The sequence below is a fragment of the Hemitrygon akajei genome, chromosome 6 (genome assembly GCF_048418815.1).
Source record: "Hemitrygon akajei chromosome 6, sHemAka1.3, whole genome shotgun sequence".
Classification (NCBI taxonomy): Eukaryota; Metazoa; Chordata; class Chondrichthyes; order Myliobatiformes; family Dasyatidae; genus Hemitrygon; species Hemitrygon akajei.
The window spans coordinates 42,417,133-42,441,438 of record NC_133129.1 but is presented as its reverse complement, the minus strand read 5'-3'; the positions used below and the strand labels follow the sequence as shown (position 1 = coordinate 42,441,438).

General features: G+C 41.1%; 1 protein-coding gene across 1 annotated transcript in view; it reads right to left on the bottom strand.

The window, feature by feature from the left end:
• The window catches only part of tbca (tubulin cofactor a), an 80,415-nt gene extending 57,015 nt beyond the window's left edge, over window positions 1-23,400 (bottom strand). The window contains exon 1 of the mRNA XM_073048233.1: window positions 23,234-23,400. Coding sequence (XP_072904334.1) covers window positions 23,234-23,286 — 53 coding nt within the window. The 5' untranslated portion in view covers window positions 23,287-23,400. The remainder of the gene's footprint in view (window positions 1-23,233) is intronic.
• Window positions 23,401-24,306: the final 906 nt, after the last annotated feature.

The following is a 24,306-nucleotide window of genomic DNA, read 5'->3' as shown; positions in this document are numbered from 1 at the left end:
GAGTTTGTTAAGTGTGTTCAGGAAGGTTTCCTGACACAATATGTAGATAAGTCAACAAGAGGAGAGGCTGCACTTGATCTGGTATTGTGAAATGAACCTGGTCAGGTGTCAGGTCTCTCAGCAGGAGAGAATTTAGGAGAGAATGATCACAATCCTATCTCCTTTACCATAACCTTGTAGAGGGATAGGAACAGACAAGTTCCTTACAGGAGTAAGGGGAATTATGAAGGTATCAGGCAGGAACTTGGAAGCATAAATTGGGAACAGATGTTCTCAGGGAAATGTACGGCAGAAACATAGAAAATGTTCAGGGGATATTTGCACAGCATTCGGTATTGGTACATTCCAATGAGACAGGGAAAGGATGGTAGGATGCAAGAACTGTGGGTGTACAAAGGCTGTTTCTAGTCAAGAAAATCTTATCAAAGGTTCAAAAAACTAGCCAATGATAGTGATCTAGAAGATTATAAAGCTAGCAGGTAAGAGCTTAAGAATGGAATTAGGAGAGCCAGAAGGGGCAATGAGAAGGTCTTGGCGAGCAGGATTAGATAGATAGATAGATAGATAGATAGATAGATAGATAGATAGATAGATAGATAGATAGATAGATAGATAGATAGATAGATAGATAGATAGATAGATAGATAGATAGATAGATAGATAGATAGATAGATAGATAGATAGATAGATAGATAGATAGATAGATAGATAGATAGATAGATAGATAGATAGATAGATAGATAGATAGATAGATAGATAGATAGATAGATAGATACTTTATTCATCCCCATGGGGAAATTCAACTTTTTTTTTCCAATGTCCCATACACTTGTTGTAGCAAAACTAATTACATACAATACTTAACTCAGTAAAAAATATGATATGCATCTAAATCACTATCTCAAAAAGCATTCATAATAGCTTTTAAAAAGTTCTTAAGTCCTGGCAGTTGAATTGTAAAGCCTAATGGCATTGGGGAGTATTGACCTCTTCATCCTGTCTGAGGAGCATTGCATCGATAGTAACCTGTCGCTGAAACTGCTTCTCTGTCTCTGTATGGTGCTATGTAGAGGATGTTCAGAGTTTTCCATAATTGACCGTAGCCTACTCAGCGCCCTTCGCTCAGCTACCGATGTTAAACTCTCCAGTACTTTGCCCACGACAGAGCCCGCCTTCCTTACCAGCTTATTCAGACGTGAGGCGTCCCTCTTCTTAATGCTTCCTCCCCAACACGCCACCACAAAGAAGAGGGCGCTCTCCACAACTGACCTATAGAACATCTTCAGCATCTCACTACAGACATTGAATGACGCCAACCTTCTAAGGAAGTACAGTCGACTCTGTGCCTTCCTGCACAAGGCATCTGTGTTGGCAGTCCAGTCTAGCTTCTCGTCTAACTGTACTCCCAGATACTTGTAGGTCTTAACCTGCTCCACAAATTCTCCATTAATGATCACTGGCTCCATATGAGGCCTAGATCTCCTAAAGTCCACCACCATCTCCTTGGTCTTGGTGATATTGAGACGCAGGTAGTTTGAGTTGCACCATATCACAAAGTCCTGTATCAGTTTCCTATACTCCTCCTCCTGTCCATTCCTGACACACCCCACTATGGCCGTGTCATCAGCGAACTTCTGCACATGGCAGGACTCCGAGTTATATTGGAAGTCTGATGTGTACAGGGTGAACAGGACCGGAGAGAGCACGGTCCCCTGCGGCGCTCTTGTGCTGCTGACCACCGTGTCAGACCTACAGTCTCCCAACCGCACATACTGAGGTCTATCTGTCAAGTAGTCCACTATCCAATCCACCATGTGAGAGTCTACTCCCATCTCGGTTAGTTTGTGCCTTAAGATCTTGGGCTGGATGGTGTTAAAGGCACTAGAGAAGAAAAACCCCAAGGCATTCTACAAGTATGTGAAGAGCAAGAGGATAGGAAATGAGAGAATAGGACCAATGAAATGTGACAGTGGAAAAGTGTGTATGGAATCGGAAAAGATAGCAGAGGTACTTAATGAATACTTGAACATATAGACATTAAGAAAGAGGATGTGCTGTAGCTTTTGGAAAGCATCAAGTTGGATAAGTCTCCAGGACCAGACGAGATGTACCCCAGGCTATTGTGGGAGGCGAGGGAGGAGATTGCTGAGCCTCTGGCAATGATCATTGCATCATCTATGGGAATGGGAGAGGTTCCAAAGGATTGGCGGGTTGCAGATGTTGTTCCCTTATTCCAGGGGTCACCAACCTTTTTTGCACTGTGGACCGGTTTACTATCGACAAAATTCTTGCGGACTGGCCAAGGGGGGTGGGGGGACGGTGTGGGTGGTAAATCAACCGGAATATAGGTGATAAGTCAACTATAAGTCACTTATAAATGGCTAATACACTCAATTTCGTTTCTAAAAGGGTTTATCTAACAAATTCAATATTAAACACACAGCACATATTTTCCTCTCATGAACATAGTGATAAGTCAATTATAACTCACTTATAAGTGAATAGCATCATAACATTTTAAGTAACGTTTGGATATTAAACACACAGTGCATATTTTCCTCATATGAACATATAAAATCATTGCAAAACACCAGTGAGAGGACAAGGTAAGGGCCAGAAGTCCCCGTACCGGGGCCATGGCGGTCACAGTCTGGAGAGAGCGGCCAACCGAGCGAGGAATGCGACAGGGCGCATGCCCGCCTCCCCTTGTAGGTAGGTAGGGTCATCTCAAGAGATGACTTTCAGAAGATCGCAGCGAGGTAGCTGCTCTGCTACTTACGAAACCCTGAGCCCAAATTAGGTCATCTTGCAAATATTTTAGCACCGGGTTCCCCACGAACATTTGGTGTGCTAAACAGGTTTATAGGCGGCGCCCATCTGTCCGCACTCCAGGCCAGCAGCAACGCCACTTCTCACTAGCCGGTTACCCGAGGCCAACCAGTGATCCCTGGCGCGAGGGTATCACTGCGTGTGGGTAATGACTTCGCGTGCGTAATGACCTTGCATGTGTTCAAGTTCAACAGTGGGCATGACAGGGAATAAGGAAAGGTGCAGCTGACTCATATCATTTCATATCGACAAATCATACCATTTCCTTGCGGCCTGGTAACACATGCTTTGCAGTCTGATGGTTGGGGACCACTGCCTTATTCAAGAAAGGGAGTAGAATTAGCCCAGGAAATTATAGAACAGTGAGTCTTACTTCAGTGGCTGAAAAGTTGATAGAGAAAATCCTGAGAGGCAGGATTTATGAACATTATGAACATAGTCATAGGCTTTGTCAAAGGCAGGTCGTGCCTTACGAGCATGATTGAATTTATTTGAGAATGTAACTAAACACATTGATGAAGGAAGAGCAGTAGATGTAATGTGTATGGATCTCAGCAAGGCATTTGATAAGGTACCCCGTGCAAGGCTTATTGAGAAAGTAAGAAGGCATGGGATCCAAGTGGACCTTGCTTTATGGAACCAGATTGGCTTGCCCACAGAATGCAAAGAGTGGTTGCAGATGTGTCATATTCTGCATGGAGGTTGGTGACCAGTGGGGTGCCTCAGGGATCTGTACACAAAAATACAACTGCAGATGCTGTGGATCAAAGAATACGTGCACAACACTGGAAGAACTCAGCAGGTCAGGCAGCATCTGTGAGAAAAGAGTAGCCAACGTTTCGAGCCGAGACCCTGTTGAGTTCTTCCAGCGTTGTGTACGTATTCTCAGGGATCTGTTCTGGGACCCCCTCTCTTCGTGATTTTTATAAATGACCTGGATGAGAAAGTGGAGGGATAGGTTAGTAAGTTTGCTGATGACACAAAGGTTGGGGGTGTTGTGGATAGTGTGGAGGGCTATCAGAGGTTACAGCAGGACATTGATAGTATGCAAAACTGGGCAGAGAAGTGACAGGTAGAGTTCAACCCAGGTAAGTGTGAAGTGGTTCATTTTGGTAGGTCAAATATGATGGCAGAATATAGTATTAATGGTAAGACTCTTGGCAGTATGGAGGATCAGAGGGATCTTGGGGTACGAGTCCATAGGACACTCAAAGTGCCGCGCAGGTTGACTCTGTGGTTAAGAAGGCATATGGTGCATTGGCCTTCATCAACTGTAGGATTCAGTTCAAGAGCTGAGAGGTAATGTTACAGCTATATAGGACCCTGGTCAGACCCCACTTGGAGTACTCTGCTCAGTTCTGGTCACCTCACTACAGGATGGATGTGGACACTATAGAAAAGGTGCAGAGGAGATTTACAAGGATGTTGCCTGGATTGGGGAGCACGCTTTAAGAGAATAGGTTGAGTGAACTTGGCCTTTTCTCCTTGGAGCAGCAGTGGATGAGAGGTGACCTGACAGAGGTGTACAAGATAATGAGAGGCATTAACTGTGTGGATAGTCAGAGGTTTTTTCCCCAGGGCTGAAATGGCTGACACAACAGGACACAGTAATAAGTTGCTTGGAAGTAGGTATAGACGAGACATCAGGGGCAAGTTGTTGTTGTTTTGTTTCTTTTAAAAAAAGAATGTAGAGTGGTGTGTGCGTGGAATGGGCTGCCAGTGACGGTTGTGAAGGCGGATCCAATAGGGTCACAGACTCCTGGATAGATACATGGAACTTAGAAAAATAGAGGGCTATGGGTAACCCTAGGTAATTTCTGAAGTACATGTTCAGCACAGCATTGTGGAATGAAGATCCTGTATTGTGCTGTAGGTTTTCTATGTTTCTAAGTCCTTCATGCTAATTAATTCAGTTGATATCTAGCTATGCTAGTCCTATTTCCCTATAGTGGCCCACACCCCTCTATTCCTTTCCTACCTATGTATCTTGTCCAAATGCTTTTAAAAATAGTGATTGTACCAATCCCTACAACTTCCTTTGGCAGGCTATTCCCAATAACCAAATCTTCTGTGAGAAAAGCTTGCCCCTCATATCTCCTCTAAATATAGCCCTCTCACCTTAAACTTATGCCCTTTAGTTTTAAGACTTCACTACCACTTGAAAAAGACTGTGACCATCTATCTTATCTATGCCATCAAGATCATTTAAAGCTCTGCAATATCATCCCTCAGCCTCCTGTAATCATTGTAAAAAAAAACTTCCTTATAAGTAAGTTCTCCATTCCATGCAACATTCTGATGAATCCCTTCTGTGCTCTTTGCTTTGGTTTGGTGATCATAATGGAATATAATATTGCAAAAGTGGCCAAAGCAATGTCTGACACAGCTGCAATATAGTGCACCCTATCCACAAGTATCACCACTTTTAGTGGGCTATAAACTTGCATTCCAAGCTCGCCCTGTACAACATTGCTTCCTACGTCCGTTCCATTTGCTGTATTAGAAAATCCCAGCCAGTATCAGAAAACCCAAAATGCAATATGTCATACTTGTCTGGATTAAATTCTACCTGCCACTGATCTTGCCCACCTTCCTAGTTGATCTATGAAATGTAATCACAGTATTTCTGGTGATGACTCCTCTCAACTGCAATGCACCATTGCTGTTAATTTCCACCAAATACCACATATATGATGCCCTTTACTGTAATTATTTGCAGGTTTGAGATCAGGTTCTATATACAAGCCAACAATACTTACCTTTACCTTTCTAACACCCATTTCAAGCTTCAGAATTGACAAAAAATTATAACGGCAAGAATACAACAGAAGTTAGATACACTGCATGAGTGAATCATCACCTGACTGTCAAAGACCTCTAGAATCTAGCTGCTCGGAACGAATGTAACTTGAGACCAGTGACAGAAAGTGTCAAGTAGCCTATTCAATCAACATAAGATTTAATGGGTATACAAAGATATGACAAATAACTTAAAATGTTTGAGTAGAATGGCAAAAGTGAAATAATGAGGTCACCAGCAGAATAGGCTGCAACATTTAAAATTATGAACATATTTATAAAAATTTCCACCATCTTTTAAATAATGATCAGTACAGCATACAAGTGCAATTTTCAAAACACTATAACTTCAAAAATGCTGCAAAGCCTGCAAATTCTGAGGTTTCAGAATTAATAAGTCAAAGGCTTGCTTCAGTCAATCTACATTCATGATTGTGTTGATTAGACTGTATAATTGTTATTTTCTTTGCAGTTTGAATTCCTTTTGCCTGCTTGTATTTTATATAATTACTTATGTACAGGCAGTCCCCAGGTTACGAACGAGTTCCGTTCCTGAGTCCGTCTTTAAGTCAGATTTGTACGCAAGTCAGAACAAGTACATCCGGTATTATTTAGCATCAGTTAGTCAAACGTTTGTCTTAGTATATAGTATATATTTTACCTTTCTATGAATATAAAACACTTAAGAAACATATGTATTCCAATAATTAAACCACGGCGTTGTTTAGTAATAATTGTAGCTTTCATCGGGGCAGGGCCTTTCACATGCTCCATTATTCTCACTTTATCCTTTAAAATTGTTCCGATCGTTGACTGACTGTAGCCTAACGCTTTTCCAATGATGTTTCACCTCTTTCCAAATGCTTTATTATTTCCACTTTATTTTCAATCGTGATCACTTCCCATCAATGGAACAGAAACACTGTGAGCAGCGGGTCTCAACCTCTGCCGGCTCCCGAGGTCTGCTGGGTCCTAAGGACCACCACACTGAAATCCCCAGGTCCTAAAGACCACCACACTGAGACAGGTTAAATGAGACAAGTGGGGGCTGTGCTGGGTTTGGGTATTTGATCCTCCACAATATTCCGCGTGGGAATTTAAACTGGAGGTGGCAATGTTTTTTTTATATAAGAGGTCGAGTTGCGAGCTCGACATCAACCCGGCATGGATGGTACGGGAGTCACTGGATCGAACTCGGGAACCTCCGTTCTCGAGCCCAGCACTGATCTCACTGCGACTGTGCCACCAGCCAACCGGAACCGGGGGGGGGGGGGGGTGGTCAGGGTGAATCTTGCTAAGAAAAATTTAAGCCAAATACAAAGTTACACACTCAACACACTGTCAATGGCAATGACTTAAAATGGCAGACAGTGTTCTCCTTCCTCAGTTCGTAAGTACGAGTTGTCCGTAAGTCAGACGTTCATAACTCAGGGACTATCTGTATATGCAATTGCTCAGTGTACCCTCTAGTCGTTACAGTTCTTTGTGTTATTCTGGAAGCGTCTTAAGTATCGCATTATTTGAATAGCAACTATCTGATTGGTTAACTCCTATTCATAAATTAGTTTATTAGTGTCACAGCATTCTGTATAGATGTATAACAGCTTGGTATAGCACTGCTTTGTACATGACGACAAGAAATGGCAGTATTATGGAACCAGCCTCCCTCCATGGACTGTCTATACTGCATCAGTAAAGTAGCCAGCATAATCAAAGACCACACCCATCCAGACATTCTACCTTCTCCCTCGCCTATCAGGCAGAAGATACAGAAGCCTGAAAGCATATATCACCAGACTCAAGAACAGCTTCTATCTCACTGTCATCAAATTCATGACAGGCCTGATAGAATTATGGTAAGATAGACTCTTGGCCTCACAATTTACCACATTATGATCTTGCATTTTATCATTTACCTGCACCACACTCTTATAGTAGCTTTTTACACTCTATTCTACATTATCCTAGCTCAATGTACAGTTGTTACGTACCCCGTAACTGGGTGTCGTACCAGCAAAGATAGAAGAATCCATTGGAGTCTGGTGGTACTATTTTCAAACAGTGTTTATTAGTAAAATATACAAATCAATATCAACAATGCAAATATATAGATAATACACGTTAGCAATACTAAACCTAAAAGTGTGGGTATAATAATAATCAATAATAAACAAGCTCTATCGATGTCTAGGGGATAATGAATTGTCATATGTGAATATAAAGTTCAGTTCAGTTCATACGTGCTGAGGTAGTTGTTGGATCTTGTGTTTTAATCGTGTGAGAGAGAGAGAGAGCGAGCAAACAGTGATAGCAACAGTCAGGCAAACCTTCCTTTACGTTCTTGATCCGTCGATGTGTTGTGGCCATTCAGTTATGACCCCTCTTTCCTTCAGCTAGACCGTTCTTCTGTGGTGGACTCGTCACCCAGGCAAGGGCGGACACACACACAAGCCCCCACCAGCCCTGCTATAAAAACTGAGAGTTCTTACTGACCAATCCTTTGTTCGGTTCCCGATGCCCCACACCTTCTCGTGGGTTCCAACACTCAAGCAGTGCTCACTAGTGTGTCTCCTGATGTGTCTGAGGGGTGTCTCCCCAGACCTCACTTTTATCCCCACTCACGGGGTCTCAGGTGTCAATCAGTTTTGAATGGCTTAGTCCATCAAACCAGCCCACTCTGGCTGTCCACTGAGGAATTTTAATGAACAGAATGGTACCAAGTAAACAGCCCTCTCCGGAGCCATAAGTCTTTCAGGAGTCATAATATGGTGGGTCAACAAGTCTCTCTCTCCCGGTGTTACCTCTCCCTTATCTGAAGCAGATGTTCCAGTCCCAGTATGTTTTCCCTTTGTCTCTCTTTCTCTCTCTCATTAGCAGCGTGGTTAAGTGGTAACAGTAACAGTTTGTGATTCTCCGGGGGGGGGGGGGGGGGGGGGGAATATGGGCAACTCTGTACCCTTCTGCCCATCAGAGTTGTTCATCCTTCATAACACAGTATAATAATTTGATCAGTATAAACAGTATGTAAGACAAGCTTTTCACTGTACCCTGGTACATGTGACAATAATACACCAATAAACATGTCTTGAGGTACAGTGAAAAGCTTTGGTTTGCATGTCATCCTTTATCAGGGCAGTGCAGGCAGGCAATAATGTTCAAGGCTAGGAAAGGTTAAATTGTGATGTCAGAAGCCAGTACAAGGGGACTGCTAGAACAGAAGGGTAAAAATTGTCCTGGAGTATTGCAGCACATACTTTCAGACTCTTGTAGCTTCTGCCTGATTGGGGGGGGGGTTGGGTTGGGGTGGAAGGAAAATGACTGAGGCAGGTGAGATCTCTATGTTGGCTGCTTTATGGATGCACAAAAACTATAGACAGTGCCTGTAGAAAGAAGGTTAGTTTTGATGATGTGCTGAGCTGCACTGACAGCTCTCTGCAGTTTCAGCAGTCTCTGGCAGTGTAGTTGCCATACTAAACCATAATACATCTGAATAGGATGCTAAAGTGCATCTATAAAATTGGTGAAGGTCAATGAATGAATTTCTTTATCTTCCTGAAGGAAGTAGAGTCACTGGTGCATTTTCTAAAGTTCAAGGTAAAATTTATTATCAGAGTACCACATATCACATATGTGGTACATATCACGTCACCACATACAACCCTAAGATTCTTTTTCTGTGGGCATAAATAGCACAAATCTATAGAATAGTAACTATAAATTGTAAACACAGGAATTGCTAACTAAACAAACTGTGCAAATATAGATATAAATAAATAGTAATAAATAACAGGCATGAAATAACAATACAACAGAGTCCTTAGATGAGTGTAGCTATCCCCATTTGTTCAAGAACCTGATGGTTGAGGGGTAGTAACTGTTCTTGAACCTGGTGGTGCAAGTCTTGAGGCTCTTGTACCTTCAACCTGATGGCAGCAAAGAAAAGAGCATGGCCTGGGTGGTGAGAATCTTTGATGATGGAATAGTGCTTTCATGGCCATGGTATCTATATTTAAAGTTATTTAAATATAGAGCTATTCTAGAAATTGCTGTTATAGAAGCCTTACTGTGCTGATTGGAGTCAATATAATTATTGTTGTGATTTTGTTTCAAAATTTCCTTCAGGAGGAAGAGGTCAGAGTAAAGCAAGGAACTTAACAGAATACCTCTATTCTGTTACTTATAAAGATACTAATAATGGTAATTGTATACTCTATTGATTAGAAATAATCTGAAAATACAATTCAAATTTTAAAAAAAGGACAAATGACTATTAAAATATCAAGTTTATTTATTCCATGTACTTGCATTTCTTCCAAGAGGACCACAACCTTTCTGTGGTTTGGAATCTTGCATACCTCAATGACCTGGAGAGCTATGTTGGCTGGAGTCAGAGCCTTGTGCTTTGACTTTTGGTATGGTCACCCATGCAAAACAGGTCAAAGGGTAGAGGCCAGATGAAGAATGGTTCACCGGTCCTCCAGATTGTGGGTTTCAGCTCAGGGCTAACAACCCTGACTGGTAAAACAAAATTGTTACAGCAACGAAGAAATGTTCTATATCTGTGGGTGATGGTATTCCTGAGTCTCCACCCATGATTTGGATGACTCACAGCAGGGAAAACCAAGAGGAAGTCACTGGCATGATGAAGGAAGCCCTGAACACCACCAAGACCAAAATTGGTTCTGATGGCAAAGGACAGAGATGGAGGACCTTCACTGCTGCTCTAAACACTAGCTGCGTAACAGGCACTAAGTACTTGCATTCACTTGGATGGTTGTAACTTCATCCAAGTAGCTTGACACCATCTAGGACAAAACTGTTTACCTAATCAGTACCCATCATTTTAAGGCCCATGCAAAACTTACAAATGCTGAATCCTATACCTCAATAACCAAGGATAAAATGTCTTATAATATTTCTCATAGAAAGTCAGCCATGAAGCATCATTTTACACATGCATCTTCCATTATTTGTTTGTTTCATGCAATACTTCAAAAGAGTCCAGGAAGAAATGTGCCATTGTATATTTTTGATTTGCCAAATCTACATTATACTTTTGAACCTTAAATTTCAGTCTAAACTTGATTTTCTCCTTTTCCCCATGTGGTTCTCTCTGAGGAAGATGGAAGCAAACATTTATATTGTTAGACTATCATCATTGTGAATATAGATGTCCTTTGAGCCTGCTAATTCTCCTGTCAGTTATTTAATCATTCATTACCATTCACTGTTACATCAGGCAGGAAAATAGAGTATAAGACATAGAGGAAAGTTCAAAGTAGAATTTATTATCAGTGTACATACAAGTTACCACATACAACCTTGAGTTTCCTTTTCTGCGGGTATACTTAGCAAATCTATAAAATAGTAACTGTAAATAGTAAACAGGATCAATGGACAACAATCTGTGCAAATGCAAATATAAATAAATAGCAAAAAATAAAAGCATGAAATAACAAGATAAAGAGTCCTTAGAGTGAGTCCATCAGTTGTGGGAACACCATAAGTAGAATGAGTGTAGTTATCCCCTTTTGTTCAAAAACCTGATGGTTGAAAGGTAGTAACTGTTCTTGAACCTGGTTACAAGTCCTGAGGCACTTGTACCTTCTACCTGATGGCAGCAGCGAGAAAACAGCATGGCCTGGGTGATGAGGATTTTTGATGACAGATGCTGCTTTTCTATGGGAACATTTCAAGTAGATGTGCTCAATGGTTTTTACCCATCATGTACCGGGTTGAAACCATACCTTTTGTAGGATTTTCCAGTCAAACACATTGGTGTTCCTATACCAGGCCATAATGCAGCCAGTGTGCTAGGGCAGGATGGAAATGATGCTAGATTTTTTTGTACAGCATCGTTCAGATGGTAATGAGAGGGCGTACAAGAGCACGATATATCATCTAATTCAGTGCTGTCACAGCAACAACTTTGCATTCAATGTCAGTAAGACCAAAGAACTGATTGTGAACATCAGAAAGGGTAAGATGAGGGAACACACACCAGTCCTCAGAGTGTTCAAAAGTGGAAAAAGTGAACAATTTCAAGTTCCTGGGTGTCAACATCTCAGAGGATCTATTATGGGTCTAACATAATGATGCAGCAACAAAGAATGCACGACAACAGCTACATTTCATTAGGAATTTGAGATTTAGTATGTCACCAAAATCACTCGCAAATTTCCACAGATGTACCCTGCAGAGCATTCTAACTGGCTACATCACCATCTGGTATGTGGGGGTAGGGAAGGGCTACTGCACAGGATTGAAATAAGCTGCAGAGAACTGTAAACTTACTCAACTCCATCATGGGTATTAGCCTCTGTAGTATCCAGGACATCTTCAAGGAGCGAAGCCTCAAGTAGGATCCCTGTCACCCAGAAAATGCCCTGTTCTCATAGTTACCATCAGGAGGGAGGTAGAGGAGCCTGAAGGCACACACTCAACGATTCAGGTACAGCTTCTTCCCCTCTGCCATCAGATTTCTGAATGGGTATCTACTTTATATACACACACACGCCTACCTCACTACTTTATATATACACACACGCACAGACAGTAATTATTATTTTTCCCTCTATTATTACGTATTGCATTGTATTGCTGTCGCAAAGACAACAAATTTCATCACATATGCTGGTGATATAAAATCTGATTCCAATCATGGTGGATAAGCTTCCAGGGCCAGATGAAGCCTGGTAGGTGGGTGAAGGGAGAGGATGTAAGAAGCTGGGAGATGACAGGTAAAAAAGGTAAAGAGCTGACAAGAAGGAATCTGATAGGAGAGATGACGATGGGAAAAAGATAATGAGGAAAAGATAAGTTGCCAGATTAGGGAATTGAAGATGGTAGGGAGGGATCATGTTGGCCCATTGCCTCCTCTACTGCCTTGATGAGACCATTTTCAGGTTGGAGGAAAAACACCTCATATTCCATCTGGGTAGCCTCCAACCTGATGGCATGAACATCGATTTCTCTAACTTCCAGTAATTTTCCCCCCTTACCCTTTCTTTTTTTCACTCCCCTACTCTGGCCACATCTCTTCACTCACTTGCCTATCACCACCCCCAACGTCTCTCCTCCTTCCCATTCTCCAATGGCTGACATTCCTCTCTATCAGATTCCTCCTTCTCCAGCATTTTACCTTTTCTACCCAACACCTCCTGGCTTACCCTATTATTTTCTAGCCTTTATTCCTTCCCATCCCTCCCACCTTCTTATTTTGGCTTCTTTCTCCTTCTTGAGTCCAGCTGAAGGGTCTTGGCGCAAAAAGTCAACTGTTTATTTGTTTCCATAGATGCTGCCTAATCCACTGAGTTCTTCCAGCATTTTGTGCATGTTGCTTTGGATGTCCAGCATTTCCAGAATCTCGTGTTTCTTACTTGATGCAAGTTAGGACATAGACAGACTTCTGGACAAAAGCAGTCAGCTAGCCAGGAGTGCATTGCAATAATCTAAAGGTAACATGGCCAAGGATGAAAGAGAGAACAGACGTTAAGCTGATATAAAGACAGATTTGAGGAAAAACTAGGGAAATAAAAATATGTATTCTTAATGATTTATTGGAAACTGTAGTCTGATGCTCATCTTAAATTCCAAGTTGCAGGCAGTATGGTTCTATATCAGAATGGAATCTGTAACTGAAGAATTAAGTTAGTGATAAGAATCATTGTCAATAATTTTGTTCTTTCTATTAATTTGAACATAATTTCTACCCAGTGGTACAGTGCTAAAGAAGGGTTGGGATCTTAAAGAGATTTGAAGTCAGTGGTAAGAGTAGCAAAAGATCAGCAAAATTTATGAACATTAAAAGATAATGGAGAAGTCAAAAAAGTAGCAATGTAGACCAGGTTATGTTACCATTGAATAGATCTTCATTAGAAGTTAGAGGACAGTATCAATAAAACTTTTAGAGACACCACAGCTGAGGCTTTAGTGAGCAGAGAAGCTTTGGTTAAAACTAGAGTTCAACTGAGCGTAGTCCAATCCAGCTGTACAACAATGGAGATGGTTTACATGGTCAACCACGTCAAAGGTTACAGATCTACTGGGAAGTAAAAGGTAGGAGAGGCAAATTGTATTGTAAGATGTTCCAAGATGGACTGGTGCTACTTACAAGAATGTCATCTGGAGCTCTTTGACTCTAGCTTATTTGAAGATAACACCTCATGGATGCAGTTTTGATATACTGCACCTACCTGTAATCTTTCATACTGGCTGTATTACTTGACATGATGGCCATGTCATTTGCAAGCAGGCAAAAATAAAATAATATCCAAAATGACTGGAGGAAGCAAGACTTGCTTCTTGCAGTAATGCTACAAATAGCAAAATGTTCTGTATTATAAATCAATATATTCTCCTCCCCACTGGTATTAATGCAAGGTTCTTTTGCAGTCAAGGCTCAGATGTGCAATTATAGTATGCCAACAACATTTAAATATGAGTGTTAAAAGAATGTTGGAGATAAACTAAAAGGATTGCACTGTGAATTGTTTTAGGCTTATTCTAATCTATTGGTGTCAGCTTGGTTTAATCAACACTAAACCATCAGCCTAAATTAGCACCAAGCTGACAGATTTTTGCCTTGTGTGTACAATATAGATTCTAAAATCTTTGCTGATCAATGAAAACTGATCCTAACTATACTCAACTACGACACAACCTGTGGCCTTTCAATCAATTTTTAAAAATCAGTTTAAAGTCAGCTCACAACTGTTTAAGATTTAAAATGTGTTTCTACTTCTCTTAATTCAGTGAATACATTATTTTACCCAGTCTCTGAATTAACTCACTAATCAAGACCTTTTAAAATAAAAAGGCACAGGAAAGAAAATGAGAATTCTGCAGATATGTAATGTGAACATAAAGTCCTCCCTCAATATCAACATTAATGTGAAGTCTATAAACCTCAGTAAGGGAGCAGGTAAATGACACAAATTAAATAGCTCTACCCAGGATTCTGCATACTTCTGGAACCCTTAACCATGCTGTTGAATTATCAAGATTTCCTTCTACTGGCTAGATTCCCATAACTTGAAGATCCAAAACTCTACCACTTATCCAAGACCCTTGCACTTAATGGCCTTTGCAGGATATATATTGATTTAAAAATCAAATCTGCAACCACCGCACCCCCACCCCCCCACCTACAGCACCAGTTCTCCTTGTTCTTTGTTCCTTTCCGATTCTAGCATTTTACCTCAATTTTAATGGCGCCACCACTGGCACCTGTTCTTCAGCTGTTGAAAAGCAAAAATAAACGTGCTAATACTGGAAATCTGAAATAATAACCAACAGGTCAGGCAGCATCTCGAGAGAGAGAGTAAATGTTTCAAGCTAATAACTGATTCCAATCACCAAAAGAAAATACCAGCTCTGTTTCTCTCTCCGCACATGCCGGTTATTTCCAGCATCTTATTTATTCTCTCAGCTGCCTGGCTTCTATTTTCTACAATTCTCTATCCAAGCCTCATTCAACTCTGCCCCCTTTTATCAAAGGCCCTTAAAGCCAATATCATCTCCTTATGCAGCTTCTTACCAAGTCTTGGTTAGTATCATTACTGTGAAGCTCACAGACATTTTTTTTGTCGAACATTCTATGCAACCACATTGACATGTCTTCCTATGCGTGACATGTTACTTCTCTGACATTCTAATTTAATGAAATATGCTGGTCCTTAAGGCTGGTTAAATTTATGAAACTCTTAGGCCCATGAAATCTCATAAACTTTTTAATTTTTCTTCACTGGTTAGATAACCCAAAAATGTTCTTACCCAAACAAAATGTCATAAGCATTTCCTCTATGCTTCACTGGTTAGCTCCCCACCCCCAGAGGAGAACATTAAAATGAGATATTAGAAGATTAATATTAAATCATTGCCTATCATTATATTTCTTATGACACAATCACACCTCATTATAATATCTGTGGTGAACTACATATACCTGTCTGGACACGCCCCCCCCCCCCCCCCCGCTGACTGCTCCTGTGGCTCCTCCCACAGACCCCGGTATAAAGGCGATTGGAGGCACAGACCCTTCCTCAGTCTCCAGGATGTTGTGCGGTGGTCACTTGCTGCTTGTGCTTTCTTCCAGCCAATAAAAGCCTACTTTAACTCACGTCTTAGAGTTATTGATGGTGCATCAATATCCAAATAATCTGCCCAATGAAATAGCAATGTAGATACCACTATATTCCAGTAACAGAACATTCTAGTTGCACACTAGCATGTACTGTATTCCAGGAGGTTATTGTAACCACAAAATAATTTGATCAACTGCCTGTGATAACTATACCCTGGTGTTTGCATAGAAACACAGAAAACCTACAGCACAATACAGGCCCTTTGGCCCACAATGCTGTGCCGAACGTTTACGTAATTTAGAAATTACCTAGGGTTACCCATAGCCCTCTATTTTTCTAAGCTCCATGTACCTATCTAGGAGTCTCTTAAAACACCCTATTATATCCGCCTCCACCACCGTCGTTGGCAGCCCATTCCAAGTGCTCATCACTCTCTGCGTAAAAAAACTTACCCCTGACATCTCCTCTGTACCTCCTTCCAAGCACCTTAAGACTGTGCCCTCTTGTGTTAGCTATTTCAGTCCTGGGAAAAAGCCTCTGACTATCCACACGATCAATGCCTCTCATCATCTTATGCACCTCCATCAGGTCACCTCTCATTCTCCACTGCTCCAAGGAGAAAAGGCCAAGTTCACTCAACCTATTCTCATAAGGCATGCTCCCCAATCCAGGCAGCATCCTTGTAAATCTCCTCTGCACACTTTCTATAGTTTCCACATCCTTCCTGTAGTGAGGTGACCAGAAATGAGCACAGTACTCCAACCGGGGTCTGACCAGGGTCCTGCGTAGCTGTAACATTACCTCTCGTCTCTTGAACTCAAACCCACAGTTGATGAAGGCCAACACACCAAATGCCTTCTTAACCACAAAGTCAACCAGCACAGCAGTTTTGAGTGTCCTATGGACTCTGACCCCAAGATCCCTCTGATCCTCCACACTGCCAAGAGTCTTACCATTAATACTATATTCTGCCATCATATTTGACCTACCAAAATGAACCTCCTCACATTTACCTGGGTTGAACTCTGTTACGTACCCCGTAACTGGGTGTCTGACCAGCAGAGAAAGAAGAATCCGTTGGAGTCTGGTGGTACCAAACTAAAGGTGTTTATTAGTAAACTACACAATACAATATCAAAAATGCAAATATACATATAAAACAAGTTAGCAGTAATAAACCTAAAAGTGTAGGAATAATAATAATCAATAATAAACAAGCTCTATCGATGTCTAGGGGTAAATGAATTGTCATAGGAAAGTATAGAGTTCAGTTCATAAATGCTGAAGTAGTTATGGTTGTTGTATTGAAATCGTTGGAGAGAGAGAGGGAGAGCGAGCGAGAGGCAACAGCTACAGCTGCGGCAGGCAAACCTTTGGTGGCTTTCTTAATCCGTCATATCGTTGTGGTCATTCAGTTATGACCCCTCTGGTCTTCAGCTTGACCGTTCTTCTGTGGTGGACTCATCACCCTGGTATGAGTGGACACACACACAAGTCCCCACCGGCCCTGCTGTAACACTGTGAGCTTTACTGACCGATCTCCTGATTCGGTCTCTGAAGCCCCCACCTTTCTGTGGGTTCCCAACACTCAGTCAGTGTCCACTTGTGTGTCTGAAGGGTGTCTCTCCAGACCTGTCTTTTATCCCCACTCACAGGGTCTCAGCTATCCATCAACTCTGAATGACCGTGTCCATCAAATCAGGCCACTCCTGCTATCTCCTGAGGAATATTAACGAGCAAAGTAAAGTCCTTGTAGTGAAAGGTAAATAATCCAGAAAGAGTCATAATACAGTAAATCAACAGTCTCTCTCCCCCTCTTATCTGTAGCAGATGTTCTTGCCTGGGCTTTATCTCTCTCTCTCATGTGCAGCACAGCAACAGCAATAGTTCGTAGTTCTCAGGAGGGGGGTTGGGAATGGTTAACTCTGCACCCCATTGTCCATCAGGTCTGTTCATCACTCATAACAACTCCATCTGCCACTTCTCAGCCCAGTTTTGCATCCCATCGATGCCACGTTGTAACCTCTGACAACCTTCCACACTACCCACAACACCCCCAACCTTTGTGTCATCAGCAAATTTACTAACTCATCCCTCCACTTCCTCATCCAGGTCATTTATAAAAATCACAAAGAGATGGGGTCCCAGAACAGATCCCTGAGGCACACCACTGGTCACCGACCTCCATGCAGAATATGACCTGTCTACAACCACTCTTTGCCTTCTGTGGGCAAGCCAATTTGGATCCACAAAGCAAGGTCCTCTTGGATCCCATACCTCCTTACCTTCTCAATAAGCCTTGCATGGAGTACCTTATCAAATGCCTTGCTGAAATCCAGATACACTATATCTACTGCTCTACCTTCATCAATATGTTTAGTCACATTCTCAAAAAATTCAATCATGCTCGTAAGGCACAACCTGCCTTTGCCAAAGCCATGCTGACTATGTTCATAAACCCTGCCTCTCAGTATCTTTTCCATCAACTTATCAACCACTGAAGTAAGACTCACTGGTCTACAATTTCTTGGGCTAATTCTACTCCTTTTCTCGAATAAGGGAACAACATCTGCAACCCTCCAATCCTCTGGAACCTCTCCCGTCCCCATTGATGATGCAAAGATCATTGCCAGAGGCTCAGCAATCTCCTCCCTCGCCTCCCACAGTAGCCTGGGGTACATCTCGTCCGGTCCTGGAGACTTATCCAACTTGATGCTTTCCAAAACCTACAGCACATCCTCTTTCTTAATGTCTATATGCTCAAGCTTTTCAATCCGGTTATTCCTCTCAAGAGAAGTAAAATGCACATGAAGATTCTCATCAAGATTCTAGCTGATGGAAGGGGCAAAAATAGCATGGATAGAAAATTGGCCAAGTGACACAAAACAGTGAAGTGAGCTAGATTTTTGAATTAGAATGTGCAAAGGTGTTCGCCAACCATCAATACCATCACCACTGTTTTTCTTAATGACATCAACTTGGTGGAGAAGACTTTTTCCAAATTTGTCGATGAAATAAAACATGGAGGACTAGTGAATTGTGGGGACATTAAAGCATTTTTCCCAGAAATTTAACCATCCAAGTAGAATTTGTGGACATGACAAATGGAACTACACCCTATCCTCATTATATGCCGGGGATACATTCCTCACAGTCAACGCATAATGTGAAACGCATGAAGTGAATAATTATTTAAATGGAGAAAATAGGGATGCGTTCCAGAGGGCTTCCTAAATGTTTTATCTGTAAGTTATTCACATTTTCATACCAATATGACATAAAAGCAGTACCACAAGGCAACATTTGTATGATATTTCATCAATTTAAGGTAATATTCAATGTAATAAGTCATAGATAGTTAACATACTAGGGTGTACAGTACTCACCAGCAGTGGCAGGTGTGTTCACTCCGGGAGATGAGTGGTTGTTGTGGTGTCGGGCAGCTTTACATGGATAAGATAGACATCGAGCACAGCAAGGGGTGAAGGAACAACGGCAGCAGGAGATGACACTGGTTTGAAGAAAGTGGTGAGGGTTGTTTGCTTGGCAGCAGTTTGTTTTTCAGCATAAATTTACTTGTAGGGAAGAAGGGTTGACGGCAGAGAACGACGGAAATGCTGACTCCATTCTAAACTTGGGTCCATGTCCATCGCCATTTGTGCCAAGTGTTCCAACTTCCACCATTCCCTCACCGTTGGCAAACTCCAGGGATTTTCAAAATCGTCTGTTGCTTGCAGCATCTGTGAGATAGTTCACCATTAAAAAAAATTCACCTTGAATGTGGATCACACCTTGGTCGAGTGGTTGAATCAGCGATGTTGTGTTAGGTGGCAGGAAACGCACTGTTATGTTAGGATGAATGCTGTCCAAATGTTTAGGATGGGCTGGCGCATTGTCAAGCAACAAAAGAACTTTAAAGGCAAGATTCTGTTCCCGGCAGTAGCGTCCCAGAGCTGTGTTATCTTCACCTGATTGCACGCTGGTTATAATTTCCAACTTTTTTCAAGCGTTAAAGCAGTTCTCTGCCAGCCCAGGACATGACATCGGACGAGGAGGCATAGTTAAATATTTCAAGCACAAAATCACTGCACCGTAGGAAAAGCCAACAAAAGTTTAAGAGTGCAAGATCGCACATCCACACCTTGCCAAAACCAATGCGAGACTGCCAGGAGTGAGATTGTGAGGCACACGCACCTGACTTGTATTGGTGGGAAAGTGGTGTTTCTCATCCCAACAGTGAAACTGTGAGGCATGCGCACGTGACTTGTATTGGCAGGAAAGCAGTGCTCCTCGCATAACTGAGTTTTGGATGCATATAAGGAGACGGTAGAAATAGACTCCTCGCATAACTGTGAATGCGCATTGTCTGAAGATGCATATAACGAGGATAGGGTGTATACACAATTGTGCAAAATCCACACTTCAGTATGAATATAAATCGGAGGTCAAATTCTAAAAACTGATTGGGATACATCTGTGTTTATGAATGTAAATTGAAAATAGAGCAAGAAAAAAAAGTTTAAATTGATATTCTGGGCTTTATAAATAGAAGCAAAGATGTACCACAAGAAAATAAATCTCAAGGTAGTATATGGTAACAAACTATGCACTCTGATAATTTATTTTGATCTTTGGTCATGGTGACTACACAACACTGGTTTCATCAATTGGGAATATTAATAGCCTCCAGTTCTATGAGGCACACCTTAAACAAAATCTTGGAGTCTTACAAATAAATAGTTGAATGATTCCAGGGATAAAAGACCCAACTTGGATAAATGTCCTAGGTGGTCTGGTGGGAAAAGAGGAAGTTGTAAGGGAACCTGATTAAAATCATGACAAATAAACACTGTGTAGATAGCTCTCATTGACAAGAACTGCAGTTCATAGTATGACCGTAATTGACCAAAGAAACCAGAAATTACATAAGGAAATGACAGCTCTATGAAGTAACATTCTTTTTTATATATAAATACAGATATCCTTTGGGTTCATTTTTTTTTAACTCAATCCACACCAGCATTGTATTTTATATCCTATAAAATTCCTCATACCTATACCAATTATCTCCCATGTTTATTGATTTACACACTTGCGGCTAGGCAATATTAAAAACCATTTCAAACAGCACATCTAACATGGTCAAAACTTCCAAAAGTGCTACAAGACTATTGTCAAGAAGTCTTAAAAGAGGAAAAGAAAGAGAAAGGCAAATATGTTTAAAAAAAGAGAAATGTAGATCTTATGGCTTTTGTAGCTGGAGGCACAAAAACCAGTAACAGAGGGATTAAATTATTTGATAACTAACTGGCTGGAATTAAAGTCCAAATATCCTTGAAGATTATAAAACTGAGTTAACACAGATTAGAGATTGCAGGAAAGACAACTGAAAAGAAGAAAGCAAATTTTAAAACTGAGGTCTTGCACAAAAGTTAGTGGAAAGGCTAATTTAGTTACTTTAGTGAATGGCACTTGACACTTACTATGACAATGGATGACACAGAGCTGAACTAGAGAAAGTAAACAAGGGTATGTGCAAAAGTGAAATCATAGATAAGAAAGGCCTGATACAATTGAGCAAATAAACTGAATCAGAGTCCAACAAAATTATGAAGTCAGAAGTAAGTGGCAGGTCAAACTGTTGGTTTAATTTGGGTTGGGAATCGGCCTGTGTAAATTCCCCCAGTGTGTTGGAGTGGTATAATCTAGGGAGAGTTGATGAAAATGTAGAGTACAAAATGGGGTTAGCTGTACGAGACTCATTCCATATGGTTGCAAGGAGGAATGGACTCAATAATCAAGGGATAGTTTATGAAACACTCAAAGAGGACACACCAATTCTTCCTCTCAGAAGTGGCCTTAATATTTACTGTCATTTTCTAATTTTTAAAGAAATTTCTAGGTTTGCAGTTTACATGTATTCCACTTTATTTGCTATCATATGTCACATTTCAGGCTTGATGCATTTGCCTGTCTCAAGAGCCAAGATTCCCAAGAACATTCAAGACTATTGCTAACTAAAAGATACATTTAACTAAATTTAAATCTTCAGGCTATGTGCTGAAACAATGTAGTTTTCTCAAGTCAAGTCACTTTTATTGTCATTTTGACCATAACTGCTATGTACAGTATAGTAAAAATGAGACGTTTTTCCAAGACCATGATGTTACATGACACAGTACAAAAACTAGACTGAACTATGTATAAAACATAAACAACTAGACTACAGACCTACCCAAGACTGCATAAACTGCACAAAACAGTGCAGGCAATACAATAAATAATAAACTGGTCAGCTTCAACTCCACAATCAGTTTGGGTATATTGAAAAACAATAAAAGACTTAATCTTAATTTAAAAAGAAAAGACTTTTCCTCAAAATGAGGCAAATGGCAAGGAATAATAGCAATAGTTGAAGAAAAAGCAAAAAAGATTAATCCTAAACGCACCTTCAAATATGTCAAAATACACTTCAAAGGGCCCAAAATATATTAAATAAAAGGCTAGTTGATGTAAAGAACGTCTGCACTAAAACTACACAAAAAAAAAGGCAAAGCTATTTTTTGATTTTAATTATCACCCCAAAGTAAGAAGCTTGTAGGTTCATGCTCTTAACAAACTCAAGTATAAATCTTCAGGCTGAAACTTCAGTGAAGGAGGGAGCCACATTGTTAGACAATCAGATGTATACTGCTGTTCCTATTATAAGTACATGATGCACCTCTGCAAATTTTATTCCATAGCAATATTTTAACCTCCAAGTTTACTTTTATATAATTCTTTACTCTTATAATTGTTTAATGTTGTTTTATGTTGCATGTCATGCCGACACACCGGCAGCAAATTCCTAATACGTGTAAATGTATATAGATGTATATTATGAATAAAGCTGATCTTCAATGAGGCATTAAACTGACAACCACCCCATTACTTTGTAAGAGGTGCAAGAACAGTGTTCTGGGATATATATCACTGAAATAAATTATCAATTCACAGTGACATTCGAATTGCTGGGAGTTTATTACACACAAACATAATAAACAATGATCACCATTTAAAAAATTACCTACTTAATATAAAAATGCTTTCGGTGGCCAAATAGGAATTAGAGGGTTCATATAAAGGGCAAGTCTTTCTTACTTTGATTTAAATGCTTGAATCTAACTATATTTTTGATGAACACTAAAAAACAGATGACTTTTGAAATTAGTTGGAAGATGGAATACTGGGTGCATTGCCTGCACCAACGTCAGTCCCAATGTGTTCCATTCATTTTAGTTTACATTCCAAACATGGAGAACTCATCAAATCCCGGCAAACCAGGTAAGGACCCACATTGTCTCTTTCAGTAAAGAAGCACTAATAAAATTTCACTCTAAACAAACGGCAGCAGGCGTGAATCAGCAACTTGCGTCCCAGGCCTCAGGCTCCAGTTATTGCAACCCGAAAGCGAACAGGCCCCGGTTCGCCTCCCCAGCCCACCACACAACTCCTACAGCTTTAGTAACGTTTCAACTTACCGCTTCACCACACCGGTTTTGATTTTGATCTGCCTTGTCCTGGGATCCGCCATACTTGTGTTCCTGTTATAAACGGTTACCAAATGTGACCAGAAAAATACCCGCGTCTCACGCTGAACTGTCGCCACCTAGCAACCCGGCGAGACGGTCGCGCATGCGCCCTGCTCTGCCTCGGCAGCCGTGAGAAACATAGCGGATTGTTACATTGATGCCGCCTCCCATCTATGCATTGGACCCAAGTTTCAGAGGCAAACCAATCTTCGTTTAACCTTATCAGCGTTCTTTTATTTTGCTTTATGTATCTATCAACCTTCCATCCCGGCTTAGTTCTCTGAGTCAAAAGGTCATGTGGTTAAATCCACACTTTATAGTAGAGTCACAAATAGTGAGAAAGCTGCAGATGACGGAGATCCAAAGCAACACACTCAAAAATGCTGGAGGAACTCAGCAGGCCAGGTAGAAGTCCATTTCCTTTCCCGTCCTGAATAAGTTTCTCGATCTGAAACCTCGACTGTTTACTCTCTTTTACAGATGTGCCACACTTTCGTAATAAATATCCCAAGTGAAAACTACAAAACAAACTGAGAGCAACACACACAAAATGCTGGAGGAATTCAACAAGTCAAACAGCATCTCCGGACAGTCGACATATTGGGTCAGGACCAGAAAGGAAGGGGTACAAGGAAGGTGATAGGTAATCCAGGTGCGTGAGGAGGGGGATGAAGGAAGAAACAGGAAGGTGATAAGTGGAAAAGGTAAAGTGCTGGATAAGGGGAAATTTCCCCCCCCCCCAGGATGGAGATGTCTAATGATAAAGGTCATGTATTTAGGGTGAGGGGGGTGATTTCAAAGGAGATATATTTACCGGACGTGTTTTTTTTTACATAGAGCCGTAGATGCCAGGGATGGTGGCGGAGGTTGATATATTGGGGACGTTTAAGGGACATTTACATAAGCACATAAATGTGAGGACAATGAAGGGATATGGACATTGTGTAGGCAGGGAGTATTGGTTTAATTGACCATTTGGTCACTAATCTAATTGGTTTGACACAGCATTATGGGCCAAATGG